At 38.4% G+C, this 13,933-nt stretch overlaps 1 protein-coding gene across 6 annotated transcripts in view; it reads left to right on the top strand.

The window, feature by feature from the left end:
- The first annotated feature begins 324 nt into the window (after positions 1–324).
- The window catches only part of USP25 (ubiquitin specific peptidase 25), a 133,205-nt gene continuing 119,596 nt past the window's right edge, over positions 325–13,933 (top strand). For 2 of the 6 annotated variants that reach the window (XM_032878008.1, XM_032878007.1), the window contains exon 1: positions 325–636. In XM_032878008.1, the coding sequence (XP_032733899.1) occupies positions 592–636 (45 nt within the window). In that variant the 5' untranslated portion in view covers positions 325–591. The remainder of the gene's footprint in view (positions 637–13,933) is intronic. The other 4 variants (XM_032878010.1, XM_032878009.1, XM_032878013.1 and 1 more) reach the window with 2 other exon arrangements.

Below are 13,933 nucleotides of genomic sequence, written 5' to 3'. Positions count from 1 at the left end.
TTGGGGGCGGGGCTCCAAGGCGGCCCGGCCCCGCCCCGCCCCGCCCCGCCGCCCCGCGGGTCACAATATAGGGTTAGGGCAGCCGGCGGGCGGGGCTCAGCGGGGGAGGAGCTGCGGGGCGGGGGAGGTGACGGCGGTTGTGGGAGGGGAGGGGAGGAGGAGTCGGGGAGGGAGAAGAGCGCCATTCCGGCCCGCCGCTCCCCCTGTTCCCTCTCCCTTCCCCGCAGTGGCCCGCGAGCTGCCAGCGAAGGAGCGCGCGCGCGTGACGCGGCCCGGCTTGCTCGCGCCCTCCCGCGCCCCAGCGTCCGCCGCCCGCTCATGGCCCCGGCCGCGGCGGACAAGCCGCTCTGAGGCGGGCTGCGTGAAGTCGTGGGGCCGCCGCCGTGGCCCTCGCTGTCCGCGCCTCGCCGCCAGCCAGCGGTGCCCGCGCACGCCGGCCGCCATCGCCTTCGCGCCTGGCTGGCGGGGGCGCTGTACTCCCCGGCGGTCTGCGCCGCTCCCTGGAGCTTGGCGGAGCGCGGCTGCCAGGGCCGGCGGAGGCGCGAGGAGCCGCACACCGCCGCCTGTGTCGCCGCCGGCGCCGCGGGGGCCATGACCGTGGAGCAGAACGTGCTGCAGCAGAGCGCGGCGCAGAAGGTGAGGCGAGCCCGGGAACCGGCGCGGCCGGGCCCCGCTCCTCCTTCCGACGTGCTGTTCTGACCCTCCTCGGCCGGGTGCTCCCGGGCCTTTCCCCCACCGCCACTCGGGCCTCGGCTGCCCGGGCTTGCTCCCCCGCCGTCCGCCGCCCCTGCGCGCCGCCTTTGGGGGCGTCGCGCCCACTGCGAGGCTGCGTGTGGGGAGTGGGGTCTAGTTAGTGGGTTTCAGTCCGCTTCCTTCTTGTCCACTTCCGATTGTTTACCTGTAGCAGAAGGTGCGGGCTCTGTATTGGGAGCGACCCTCGCATTCCTACACTCCTCTATGGGGCTTCGGAATTAAACTTTATTCACTTCCTCCCCCACCCCAACCCCCCCCCTTTTTTTTAAAGAGTAGCCAGTTGTCATCCTTTCTGCACACAATTTGTGTTTCGAAGATGGGAGCATGGCAGGCCTGCTATTTTGCAAGAGGGGTCTCCGTGAGAATCCTGCCTGGTGGGGCAGGTTCATTTACCAGGTGGACTCTGTGTAGAAGTAGAGAATTTGGTTTGTTCTTTTCCCTTTTTCGGTTTCCTTTTCCTTCTCTCTGAGTATAGAAACTGATCCTAAGAAAGAAAACCTTTCTGGCCATGTTTATTCCAGGAATCTTTTGTCCCCTAAGTTTGACCTTATTCACATTCTTCACCTTTTAATCTTGCTTCAGTCACGTATTCAAATGGTCACTCAGTTAAGTAAAAAAAAAAAAATAAAAAAAATAATAATAAGTAAAATCTATGTGAAGCTTCAGGTCTTTTATATTGAATCGTGAGAGATGTTTCTTTTATTTGAGATTTTGTTTTCAGAATCTCAAGTGCACTATCATGGCTTGCACCATATCCTGAAGAGTTGTTGGCTCTGACTTTTTTTTTTTTTTTTTTTTTTGGTCATTTTGTGAAAAGCATTTTGGGCAAAAGGAAAACATTGTTTTTGTCGCGTCGGAATTTGGGGGGTAACTAGGGTTCACTGTAAGCAGCTATCAAAGCTGTGTTTGGCTTATCTGGCTGAGTAATGAATGCCCCACCCTGTTGTAGTTTTGGCGTAGTTTGTATCCTCCTACCTGTGCATGATTTCAGTATAAGGCCTGCTGTCCTAAAGTGGACTATCTATATACACTCACTGTCCGCTAAGTTTTTGCTTTGAGATTATTTTTAGAATTCTGATAGTGCTTGAGGTAATTGAAGATGCTCAAGAATTTTGGAAAGCAAGGATAGTGTATTGTTATTTTAGGCACTTTGGGAAAGTTGTCTTTGGAACTCTTGTGTAAGTTAACTGTTACTGGTAAATTCATTAGATTGTTGCATACAGCAATTTATTTACAGTGCAATAATTCTCGATTTATTAGTGGGCGTTTAGAACAGTTTATCTCCTAATCCTCCTGTTCTGTTTTAAATACCTTAAACTTTAGTTTTTGATGTTAAGTATGTGATAAAGTGTTAATAATACCTGGAGCAGGATCTTGTGTTCATATGTATGCTAAGCAGTACTTAATAGGTTTGGTATCATTTTTGTTTATAGTTCTCTTGAGTGTTGAATATTAAAGCCTGATTGAAAGTGAGAAATGTGGCTCCTGTTTTTCACATCTTTTAAGTTTGAACAATGGCAAGAAGTTTGTACGTTGTTAGTTTTTTTTTTTTTTTTTAAGTTGATTTTGACCAAAGTACTTCTTTAGCATTGAATCAGATAATGAGGATCTGCCTGGTTCAGAGGTTTGTGCATAAAATTGTAGGGTCTAGAATCAAATTACTGAAAATGATCAAATCCAGTTTCCTAGTTTTATGAGCCCCCTCCTTACACAAAGGGAATAGTTGTTAATCCAGAGTAATACCATTATGATTCTGTTGTTAGTGTGTGTGTCAGATCATTTTAGAGATATTGGGAAATTTTTTAGAGCAATATTATGCATTTATTTTTATACTTCCATAATGGTATTTGTGGGTTTTTTGAAATGAAACAATGTGTGTGTTTGCTTTTTGCATTAATATACTATTACTTTGTTACTCATATTTGAACTATTTAAAAATACTTAATGGGTATATGTACTTTAAACCATCCACTACAAATAAATTGATAGATTTAAATTCACCAAATTAGTAACTAAGTAGGGGACTACAAGCTAGTAACTAGGAAATGACCTTCATACTTCAGAAGAAACAAAAGTGAAACTCTTTGTTTTCCCTTAGAAACTTTATGAATTATCAGGAAACAAAAAGTGTCTGGTGCATATTGCATAACCAAAATTTTAGCCTATTTTCTGCTCTCCTTAAATTACGTATGTGAATGTACATGCATATTCGTTTTATGTATGTAGTTCTATTCCGCTGGTTGGAACAGTTTTTAATATTTCCAAGATTTTTTTTTCTTCCAGAAGGATGATTAGTTTCATTCATTCATATATATATATATATATATATATTTTTTTTTTTTTTTTTAAAGTAGCACAACACGAAGCTTTCATAAGTCTTTTGTTTCATCTGCAAAGTAGCTTGTCACAGTATAAGGCAAGAGGCTGGCTGTCTTTTCCTCTGATGTGTTCTTCGCTTGATTGCTGGAGTTTGGCCATGGTAGGAAGTAAAAAGATGTAGTAAAACTGCAGAAAGCTGCTCTTCTGAGGTTTGAGTGTTATAGATTAGGTAGAGTTGGTTAAATTCTATTCATAATTTTGGTCTTCAACAGGTATCTTCAACATTTGTGCTTGATATTTTACCTAAGTGTACCATCCTTAGATCTCACAACTTTGATACATACATAGCTTCAGGTCCCAAATGAGGATTCCTTAGGGCTGTGGTGGAAGGCTTCCTCCCAGGGACCAAACTGATTTATAGAGGGAAGTGAGTTGGGTGCTGTGTGCATTAAATGCATCCTTTTGATTTGAATAAAATATAAGATTCATAAAGGCACCTATTTTGCCTATTTTGTTTCACCCTCGAGCTTGGAATGGTTTCTTTCTTTCTTTTTTAAGAATGGTTTCTTGCACATCGTAGGTTTCAGTAAATACTTGGTGAGTGAAATAATGAGTGAATGTTTTCTAAAAGGAATGTAAGTGCAGTAATTGTTTCAGTTTCCAAACTGAATCTCAAGATTAAATTATTGAGAAACTTTGGACTACTGTTGGAATATAGGCTGTGTAGTGAAAAGACTGTAGGGTGTGGGTTGGGTCTAAATCACCTTTCTGTGACCTTGGACAAATCATTAATTGCCTCTGAATCTTCCCTAAAGCCTTAAAGTTAGTATGATTAGGCATGAGCAATTCTTTTTGATCTGAGTGTTTAGTGGATCTAACCATGCATTCGTTTCTGGACAGGGAGGACAAAAAAGAAATACTAGAGGATGAGGCAGAAGGAATTTTATCAATCAGTGGTCAACTTTCACTTAATTATGGTGGGGCGGGGTCAAGTGGCAAGGATGTCACAGATCAGCCAATTTAAGAGTTAAAGCAAAACTTGGAAAACAATGCAAGCTGGATACAAGGTAAATTTTTTAGTTAAATTATATAGTATTTTCTAATTTAGATATCATTTAAAGTTGTAAAAATACAGTATAGCATTTCAAAGGACAGTGAAAGTTATGTAAATTACTGTAAATATTACTTAAAAGGGATATTCTTTGGTACTAAATAGTGATTATGTTGTTATTAGCATAAGACTTGGTATGGGCAAGAGACAGGGATCCAGCTGCTCATTCCCTTGTTCCTTCTCTTGCTCATCTAATTTTGGTTTGTATACTAACATTGTATCCAGCTGCCTTAATGAAGTCTCATCAGTTTTAATAAATATTCTGTTGACTTTCTTTAATATTCTGTATATATAGCTCATGTCATTTGCGAGTAGTTGTCACTCTTATTCCTTGTTAATAATCATACATTTTTCATTTTTTTATTGCTTTCACTAAGATTACAGAATACTGCTAGGATTAGTGTTAGTTTCTGTTATGTATTCTTTCATTTTGATTTGGAGATTTCCTTATAATGTTAATGTTTTGAAATCAGATTTAGATGTTAATTCATTATCAAATGCCTTTTTCTTTTTCCTTTTATCAGTGACCAGTGTGATAATTTGTGTGTCAAAAATAGACACAAAAATTGTTATAGATAACATATATGGAATATGTTATATATACCTATGTTAAGGAATTGTGCTTAGATTCTTTGAAACTTTTTATTCATTTAATCTTCCCAAACACATTATTATTAGGTGAACACTGTTTTTTTTCCCCCTTCCCCCTACATGTTGTGGTTGAGGAAACGGTATTAGAGAATAACTAAAGGAACATTTCATTGATGGTATGTGTTGGGGGTGGAATTTAAACTCAGGGTTATGAGACTCACGGGCTCTTAACCATTACGCTATGCTATATTGCTTTCTGGTAAAATCTCATGTAGTCATGATGCCTCCAAAATCAGTATACTAAATTTTAATCTGGAATTTAGTATCTGTATTCTTAAATGAGATTGGTTATGGAGTTTGCTTTTGTACATATGGGCTATTAAGGTAATGTTAGCTCATAAAATCATTAGAAAGCTTTTTAGGTTTTCCTTTGTTTTTGGAATTGTTTAGTGCAGGATTAGGTTAAATCATTCAAAATTGGTGGTATTTAGACATGTTTTATCATCTAACCTCAGTACTTAACTACTGTGAAGATTTCGTGAATATGACTATAGTGGGCTGACCATGTATCTAGAGCAAGTTTTAGACAAGCTTTCCACATTTTGACAATTAACCTTTTTAGGTTTTCTACCTCTTCCAGAGTCAATTTTAAAAATGCTTATAGATTTAGATTTGATTTCATTTAGATGTATATGTATGTAAGTGTGTATATATCTGTATATCTATATCTATCTTTCTGATGTTTTCTCTTAAATCTATGTAGATGGATTCTGTTATTATTCCTGATTGTTTTGTTTTGTTCTCAGTAATGTTTGCCAGGTTGTTGATCTATTTTACCAGTATTTCCCTAATCCAATTCTTTGTTTCCTTTATAATTTCTGTGTATCTTTGAATTTATTAATTTTTACTTTTGTATTTAGTATTTCTACCTTTCTGCTTTTTTGGGGGGTAGTTATTGTTGCTCTTTTTATATGTGAATTCAACATTGAGTTTCTAGTCGTATATTAATAACAAGCATTTTGGGCTGTGGGTTTTCATCTGATTTTGTTTGGGATTTGACTTCATTTTTCTTTAAACATTTAAAAGATTTTTTCTTTTCTGGTATACTTCCTAAGATGTTGCATTTTTTAAATTCTTGATTTATAGTTTCAGTGTACTGTTTAGAAAACATGATTTCTGACAGTTTTAGAAATTAGGATTTTCTTATGACTATGTGAGGTTTTAATGAGCATATGAAAAGGATGTGTATTTGAAAGTTAGAGTTCTGTATTTATATATTAAATAAACTGTGATTTGAATATTTCATGGTTTTTTTCTTGTGTCAAATTCTGAGAGATGTTGATGAAATTTTAACGTAGTCTCATCAAATTCTTCTTATTTCTAATGGATCTAATCTAAACTTGCGTGCTTTTGTTAGTCTTTTAGTAGAATTTCATCATTTATGTATATGGTGGTGACTGATAAAAATACTCTTTTTGTCATCTGAGTTTACATTTATTAGTTTTGTTTTTGCCCACTCAGTTTTGATGGATTGATGAAGTTCATGTATCACCTCCTCCACCCTTGCCTCTTTGTATCTTCTATGATTAACAAATCTTTCTCCTTTCTACTCTTACTTATAAACAAATATATATCTAAACATTTTTCTGATTGTGTCAGAACGAACAGTTTTCTCTCTTTCTATCTGTCCCCAATAAGAAAGACTTTTTAGCATATTTTTATTTACAACATTCCTGATTTTATTGGGTTAATATGGAATTATATTCTAAATGATGGCATTTTAAATTTCTTAAGATGCACCTTACGTCAAAAATATTACTTGTGTTATAAACACATTAGTAGCCAATTATTTTTTTTAATTAGGTATTTAATTTTAACTATGTTTTTCTGGCAGATTTAATGCTGTTTGATGTTATTCTACTTCTTTTTTGTAGATAAGTTAACTCTTTGTGTAAGCTTGTAAGATTTCCTCTTTGGTTTTAGAATCCAGAAACTGTGTGTGTGTGTGTGTGTGTGTGTGTGTGTGTATGTTCTTAACAGTTCTTCCTAGGATTTTTGGTCTGAAAACTTTCATGTTCTTCTCAGGAAGAAGCTGTATATTTTAAAATTATTGTTTCTACTCTATTCCTTATCCCATGCCCTCCTTCCGTAATGACATTATTTGAATATTAGATACCGTTCATCTCTCTTACTTCCTACAAATTTTATTTTTTAATTTCTTTTTCTCCTTTTTTTGTCCTGTATGTTGAGGTAAATTTAGTTTGATTGTACAGATTATTATTTTTGTACTGCCAGTTGTGAATGTACTACTTCCATAGGTGGTCATTTGCTTTTTTTTTTTTTTTTTAAGATTTTACTTACTTATTTGACAGAGAGAGATCACAAGTAGGCAGAGAGGCAGGCAGAGAGAGGGAGAGAAGCAGGCTTCCTGCTGAGCAGAGAGCCTGATGCGGGGCTAGATCCCAGGACCCTGAGACCATGACCTGAGCCTAAGGCAGAGGCTTAACCCACTGAGCCTCCCAGGTGCCCGGTCATATACTTTTTTGAGGGCTTGTTTTAATAATTTGCATTTTAGTTGTGAAATAAGCAGAGTTGAATTAATTATAAATATTGACTTATGACTAGTTGTCTATGTAAATGTTTCATTTATTTATGAAATTACTTGTTAACTTTAAAAAAAAAAGACTTTATTTATTTATTTGACAGAGAGGTCACAAGTAGGCAGAGAGGCAGGCAGAGAGAGAGGGGGAAGCAGGCTCTCCACTGAGCAGAGAGCCCGATGCGGGGTTCGATCCCTGGACCCTGAGATCATGACCTGAGCCGAAGGCAGAGGCTTAACCCACTGAGCCACCCAGGCACCCACTTATTAACTTTTAGTAATACTCATGAATTTTACTTTTTAATAACAAACACATGAATCCTACTTAAAACAAAAGCTATAACTTTGAAAGTAACCAATATCTAACCAAATAGTCTCATTTTCATTTCCATCCCTCTATTTTGATTTGTGATTGTAATCATCTTGAATCCTATGTTTATCTTCCCTTTAATTTCCTTTTTATTGCAGCTCTATGAATTCTTGAAGATACATATTTTTAATTTTCATTGTTTTGACTTTTGAAACTTTTTTCTACCTTGATAGTTAAAAGATATTTATGTATCTCTTCTACTGAGAGTTTTAAAGTTATGTTTGGAAAATTTAAACCTTATTCCATCTTCATTTGCTTTTTATAACAGGTATGAGGTGAGGATCCAATTTAATTTTCATTATATATGATTTTTTGTTTTGTTGTTATTAATTTTACCTCATTGAAAAGTTAATGCTCTCCCCTACTGAACTGACAAGGCATTTTTATCATATACAAAATCTCTACATGGTGCTTTTTTTTTTTTCCCTTGTGTTGTCTTTTGTTTCATCCTTCCTTTGTGAATACCATCCTGTCTTTATTGCTATAGCTTCATAATAATCTGTAGTACTGGAAAAGTAGGTTTGCTTTTCTTCAAAGTGTCATTACACTTTATTTTCCTTAGAAATGAATAGAATAATCTTACCAATCTTAGAATAATCTTACCAAGTCCTCTGAAAAATGCTTGTTTGAGTTTTTATTAATTCAAGTTATTGCATAGACCAGTTTGGGATCATTAACATATTTATGGTATTGAGTCTTTCTATCCATGAACAGAGTATACTTCTTTTATTTATGTATTCTTTAATATCTCTTCATTTTATAATGTTAACTGTAGGATTTTTGTGCATCATTTATTCTAGATGGTAATTTTTGATAGTAATTATATGGTGCTTTAAAATATTTGTTATTTGTTACTGGTGTGTACACATGCAACTGGCTTTTATATATTGATCTTGTATCTAGCCATCTTGCTGAACTTTTCTATTTTAATACTTTTCCAGAGGTAATTTTGGATTTTCTTTGTAAAAGATTAGATCATGAATAAATTATGACAGTTTTATTTATTTCTAATTTTTATGTATGTAATTTTATTTTTTTCTTATTGTACTAGGTAAGATCCCTAATAAAAGTTTATTAGAAGTGATGGTAATGGATATTATCTTATTACTGATTTTAAAGGACAGTTCCCTACTTTGGTACCTAATGGGTTTTTAAAGTATTTACATGTGTTAGTTGTATGAGCTTACATGTTATAAAAAGGGTTCTGTTTCTAAAGAACTGAAGAATATTGTAAAATTTTAAGATTTGATGTGCATGTACGTTTTCCTCATGACTCATGAAAGTTACACACCAGGCGCCTGGAGTGGGTGGGGAGATGGTTTGTCAGTTACTTTTCTGTCATCCTACCTCCTATAAAATCAGACATGGTGAGTATGGTATCACAGCTTACAATAATCATTAATGTATATAATATATGAAAGACCAAATTTGGCTTGTAAAAGCCATTTTGGAATGTCACTATGCAATGTGGATAAGTAGATGAAGTGAAAGTTGAACTTATAAAATGACCACTTGTGTTTATTTTGGCAAACTTGTCCTAATTTTCAAGAATATTCTCCTTGTCGGGATATCTTATTTTATACACATGACGGGTAATTTTTGAAAGTTTTCTCCTTTTCTTCCTTCAGTTAACTGTTTAGCACAATCTGTGCTTTTTAAAAATTACCTGGTCTTAATATTTAAAAGTGTCCAGCAATATTTTCCTTGTCTTTTTAGCTTTTTGGTATAGGTTTAGATCAGAGTTTCTTACAGTGTGGTTTGTAGACTATTCATTTTCTGTGGAGCTTGCTAAAACTGTAGAATTCTGTGCCTCACCCCGGACTTACTATTTCAAGCCCAAGGGTTGGACTAGGGCATTCTTAATGGGAATCCCAAATGGTTCTTCTGTACTTAAAGTTTGAGGACCGCTAGTTAAAATTAATTAATATTCTTAGTGATGAGAATGCTTCAGCACTTGTGTAAATTGGCTGTGGGGCACCTCCAGGGGTTGAAGTATTACAGTATGCCCAATTTAACGGTGGAGCAGTCTCCGAACATACAGACTTTCTTCTATTTCAGGTGTTTCTCCCCGTCAGTTCACTGATGCTTTCCTTTTGTAAGGGAAATGCCTTCTGCCTTGGCTTTCAGGGCAACATCTGGATGGAAATCCAAAGCTTCAGGTGCATAGGTGGGACACTTGCCCCCCACCCCCAAACTCAGTAGTGCAGATTTAGTCTTTCTGTTAATTGACTGATACATTAAGGAGTTGGGAAACAATTGTACATACTAGGGTTGTAGTCTTCCTCTTTCCCTTCTTTTTGGAGTGTGTGTGTGTGTGTGTGTGTGTGTGTATTAATTGTTTCTGAAAGGTTTGTGTGTGTGTGTGTGTTTATGTGCATGCCAAAGCATATACAAGGTTATGTATACCTAAAATAAATATAATAACTTATTACCCTTTGTATCACCCTAGACATAAAACAGAACATCTTTTTATTCTAGCCATTTCTTTTGTGCCTCACTCAACTTGTCCCTTCCTTCCACATCCCGCTAGTTGCTATCTTGACCTTTCCAAGTTAATATGGTTTACAAAAACCAAAATAAAACCGTCCCCCCTTTTTTTTTCCCAAGATTTTATTTATTTATTTGAGAGAGAGAGACAAAAGTAATGACAGAGAGCATGTTTGGGGAGGAGAGGAAGAGACAGGCTCCTCGCTTAGCAGGGAGACTGGCATGGAGCTTGAATCCAGAACTTTTGAGATCTTGACTTAAGCCAAGGGCAGACGCTTAATGACTGAGCCACCCAGGTGCCCCAGACACCCATTTAAAGTATATAATTAGACAAATTTTGGCAACTCCAAAAGATACACTTGTGTCACCCTTTCTATTTAGTATCTCCACACTCCTATTCCAGGTGAGCATTGATCTGATTTCTATTACTACAGGCCAGTGTTGGTTTTCTTGGTCTTCACATAAATGGAATCTTAAAATTCCTTTTTTTTTTTTTTTTTTGCATTTGGCATTTTTTTTTCTCAGCAAAATGCTTTTAAGATTGAGCCACATTATTCATATGTTAGTAGTTCCTTTTTAGTGCTGAATGATAATTCATTATATGAATATTACAAACCATGTAAACATGTTTCTATTGGTGGGCTTTTAGATTGTTTCCAGTTCTTGGCCCTTATAAGTGATTTGTTACATGTACATTTTCAAGTACCTCTTTGAGGAGACATATTTGCATTTCTCTTGTTCAAATACAGAGGAGTAAAATTGTTATAAAAGATTGCTACATGGTTATTCTAAGTGGTTGTACTGTTGTATATTATCATCAGCAATGTATGAGTGTTAAAGTTGGTCTACTTCTTTGTCAGCACTTGGTATAGTTAACTTATGTTTTAGCCATTTTAGTATGTATGTAGTGGTACCTCATTGTGGTATTAATTTATATTTCTTTAATGACTTGTGGTTTTAAACATTTTTTCATGTGCTTATTGGCCATTTTTGGAGGATTTTTAAATATTGCTTCTCATATACAATTGATCCTTGAACAATATGAGGGGTGGGGCACTAACTCCCCCCACCCCCCCCCGCCATGTAGTCAGAAATCTGTGTATACCTTTTGACTCTCCCACTCTTTAGCTACTAATGGTCTACAATGACTGAAAGCCTTACTGATATAGTCACTTAATACGTGTTTTGTATTTTATATGTATTACATACTGTATTTTTTTTTTTTTGAAGATTTTATTTATTTATTTGAGAGGGAGAGAGAGAACAGAGGGGGAATCAGAGGGAGACTGATGCAGGACTCAATCCCAAGACCCTGAAATCATGACCTGAGCCAAAGGCAGATGCTTAACCTCTGACACACCCAGGTACCATTATATACTGGGTTCTTACAATAAAGTAAGCTACAGAAAAGAAAATATCAGGATGTCTGGGTGGCTCAGTCAGTTAAGTGTCTGCCTTTGGCTCAGGTTATGCTCCAGGGTCGTGGGATCAAGCCTTGCCTTGGGCTTCCTGCTCAGTGGTAAGTCTGCTTCTCCCTTTCCTCCCAACTCATGCTCTCTGTAGCTATGTCTGTGTCTCTCTCCCTCAAATTAATAAGTAAAATATTGAAAAAAAAAAAGAAAAAATGTTATTAAAATCAAAAGGAAGAGGAAATACATTTGCAGTGCTGTAATATATTTAATAAAAAAAAGTCACATGTAAATGGACTTGCACAGTTCAAACCTGTACTGTTCGAAGGTCAACTGTTTTATCCAGTTTTACATTCTTACAGGATCAGCAATAATAATAGCTAATTATTCCCCACCTGAAAATAGCTAAAAAAGCTAAAGATGTTGCTAGAGGTACAACATTTTAGGAGCAAGTACTGATAGGCTCATAAAACAAAATGAAACTCCACAGTCTGTCCTTCACTTTATTATTTTTAAAAACAGCTGTTAAAAAGGCTCACTGCTGAAGAATGATAACCCTTTTCAGGGGTGCCTGGGTGGCTCAGTTGGCTATAAGTGTGTGACTCTTGGTTTTGCCTCAGGTCATGATCTCAGGATCAACCACCCTGTCAGGCTACCGTTCAGTGGGGAGTCTTCTTCCCCTCTCTCTCTCCCTCCGCTACCCACTTTGTGCTCTCTCGCTCTCTTTCAAATAACTCTTTTTAAGAAAAATAGAAAATCCTTTCTTCATGCCTCAAGCTAACATTGAATTAATGTCTTTGATAATTGATAACACACACAAGAGAAATCTTTATGATGTATTTTTTGTTCTACAGGGTATAAAATATTTTAACATTGTAGTTGGTTTGGAAATTTAGAAAGAACTTGGAGGACCAGTGATGGGTGGGCTGAACTGTGGAGAGGTAAGCACTTGGGTCAGAAAGACTTTTCTTACTGTTTTTGGTCCATGAGAGAACAAGAAAGAAGAGCCTGTTTTGAGCTGGAAAAGGAAACAGCTCCTGCTTGCTGGGTTTTTGTTGGTGCTGTTCAGCCTGGAAGTGGGTGAGGTAGAGGTGACGGTACTTGGCCTGAGGGCAGGATTGGCTGAGAGCTGAGAGCTAGGTTCTCAGTGAAGCTGGGTGTAGGGGAGCAGTGTGGAGAGAGGGACCGGGATGAAGAAGCATTAGCTGCAAAGGTCCATTACTGTGGTAACACTAATGTGAGAACCAGTGGTACACTCCCATATACACAGGTGTGTATGTTGTGGTTCATGCCAGAATACATGCAAAATCAAATATCTGCTTTCTTTGGGGTAGAGCTACAGAAACAACTTTGAGCTGGGGTGCGGGGTTTGCTGTATCCTCCACTGAGGCCTCTGAGCTGGTCTGGGTTTCTCATCAAGAATGCCCTTGAAGTCTTCGCATGAGGCCTTAGACTGTGGGGCAGAGCAGGGCTAAGGAAGATTTAAAGGAAACTAGCAGCAGTCCAGTGTCTCAGGTTTAAAATGCTCAATTTTTAGAAGCAGCAGCTCCCTGCACAGGCCTCCTGGGGTCAGTGGATACTCTTTTTGCCTATTTTGGTCACACCATATGGATTCTCAGAACTGACTTCTGGGTTTCTTCCCCAGTGGGACCAGGTCCTCAGTTCAGTGATAAGACTGCAGAACTAACAGAAGATGGATGGTATGTGTTTCCATTCTTGCTGGTGACTTTTTAGGAGAAGGGCACCCTTGCACTGGAGCCTGTTGCAGCTCTGGCTGGATAGATGAAGGCAGTGTAGGAGATGGCTGGGTTCAACTCTTTGTAGGAAGCCTAGATTTCTGGGGCTGTGGGAACCAGGGTAACCCCCTCAGGGCATGGGTCCTGTGTGAGGAGGTATGGTCCTAGGTCTCTGTGAATATTGATTTTATTTGGTGTTGCCATTGGCTTACTCTTGGCCATCTTGAAGTTGGAGGTTGGCTCAGGCAAACTCTAGCCTCAGGGTTTATAGTTTTCTGATGGAAGTGAATGCCTTCTGTGCATTCTAGACTGTGCTTGCGGTGATCAGGGACCTTCTACCCCGGGAACTGCCAGAATTGCTGTAGAGCTCAAAGCTCTCTGGGTTTAATGTACAAAGGGAGGGGGCTGACCTACAGAACCTTTGTTCTTCCTCTTACTGCTGCATTAGGATTTCAAGGGGCTCTCCATAGAGAAGAGGGAGTGGGGCTGTGGGAGGGTGGGGAGTCAGGCCTGGGGGTGTGGTGGGGAAGTACTGGGAACCCGCTGGCTCCATGTTTT

This window comes from Lontra canadensis, unplaced genomic scaffold (assembly GCF_010015895.1).
Source record: "Lontra canadensis isolate GAN:19392208 unplaced genomic scaffold, GSC_riverotter_1.0 scaffold62, whole genome shotgun sequence".
Taxonomy (NCBI): Eukaryota; Metazoa; Chordata; class Mammalia; order Carnivora; family Mustelidae; genus Lontra; species Lontra canadensis.
The sequence above is the reverse complement of the archived record's forward strand: the minus strand, read 5'-3'. Positions and strand labels throughout refer to the sequence as shown.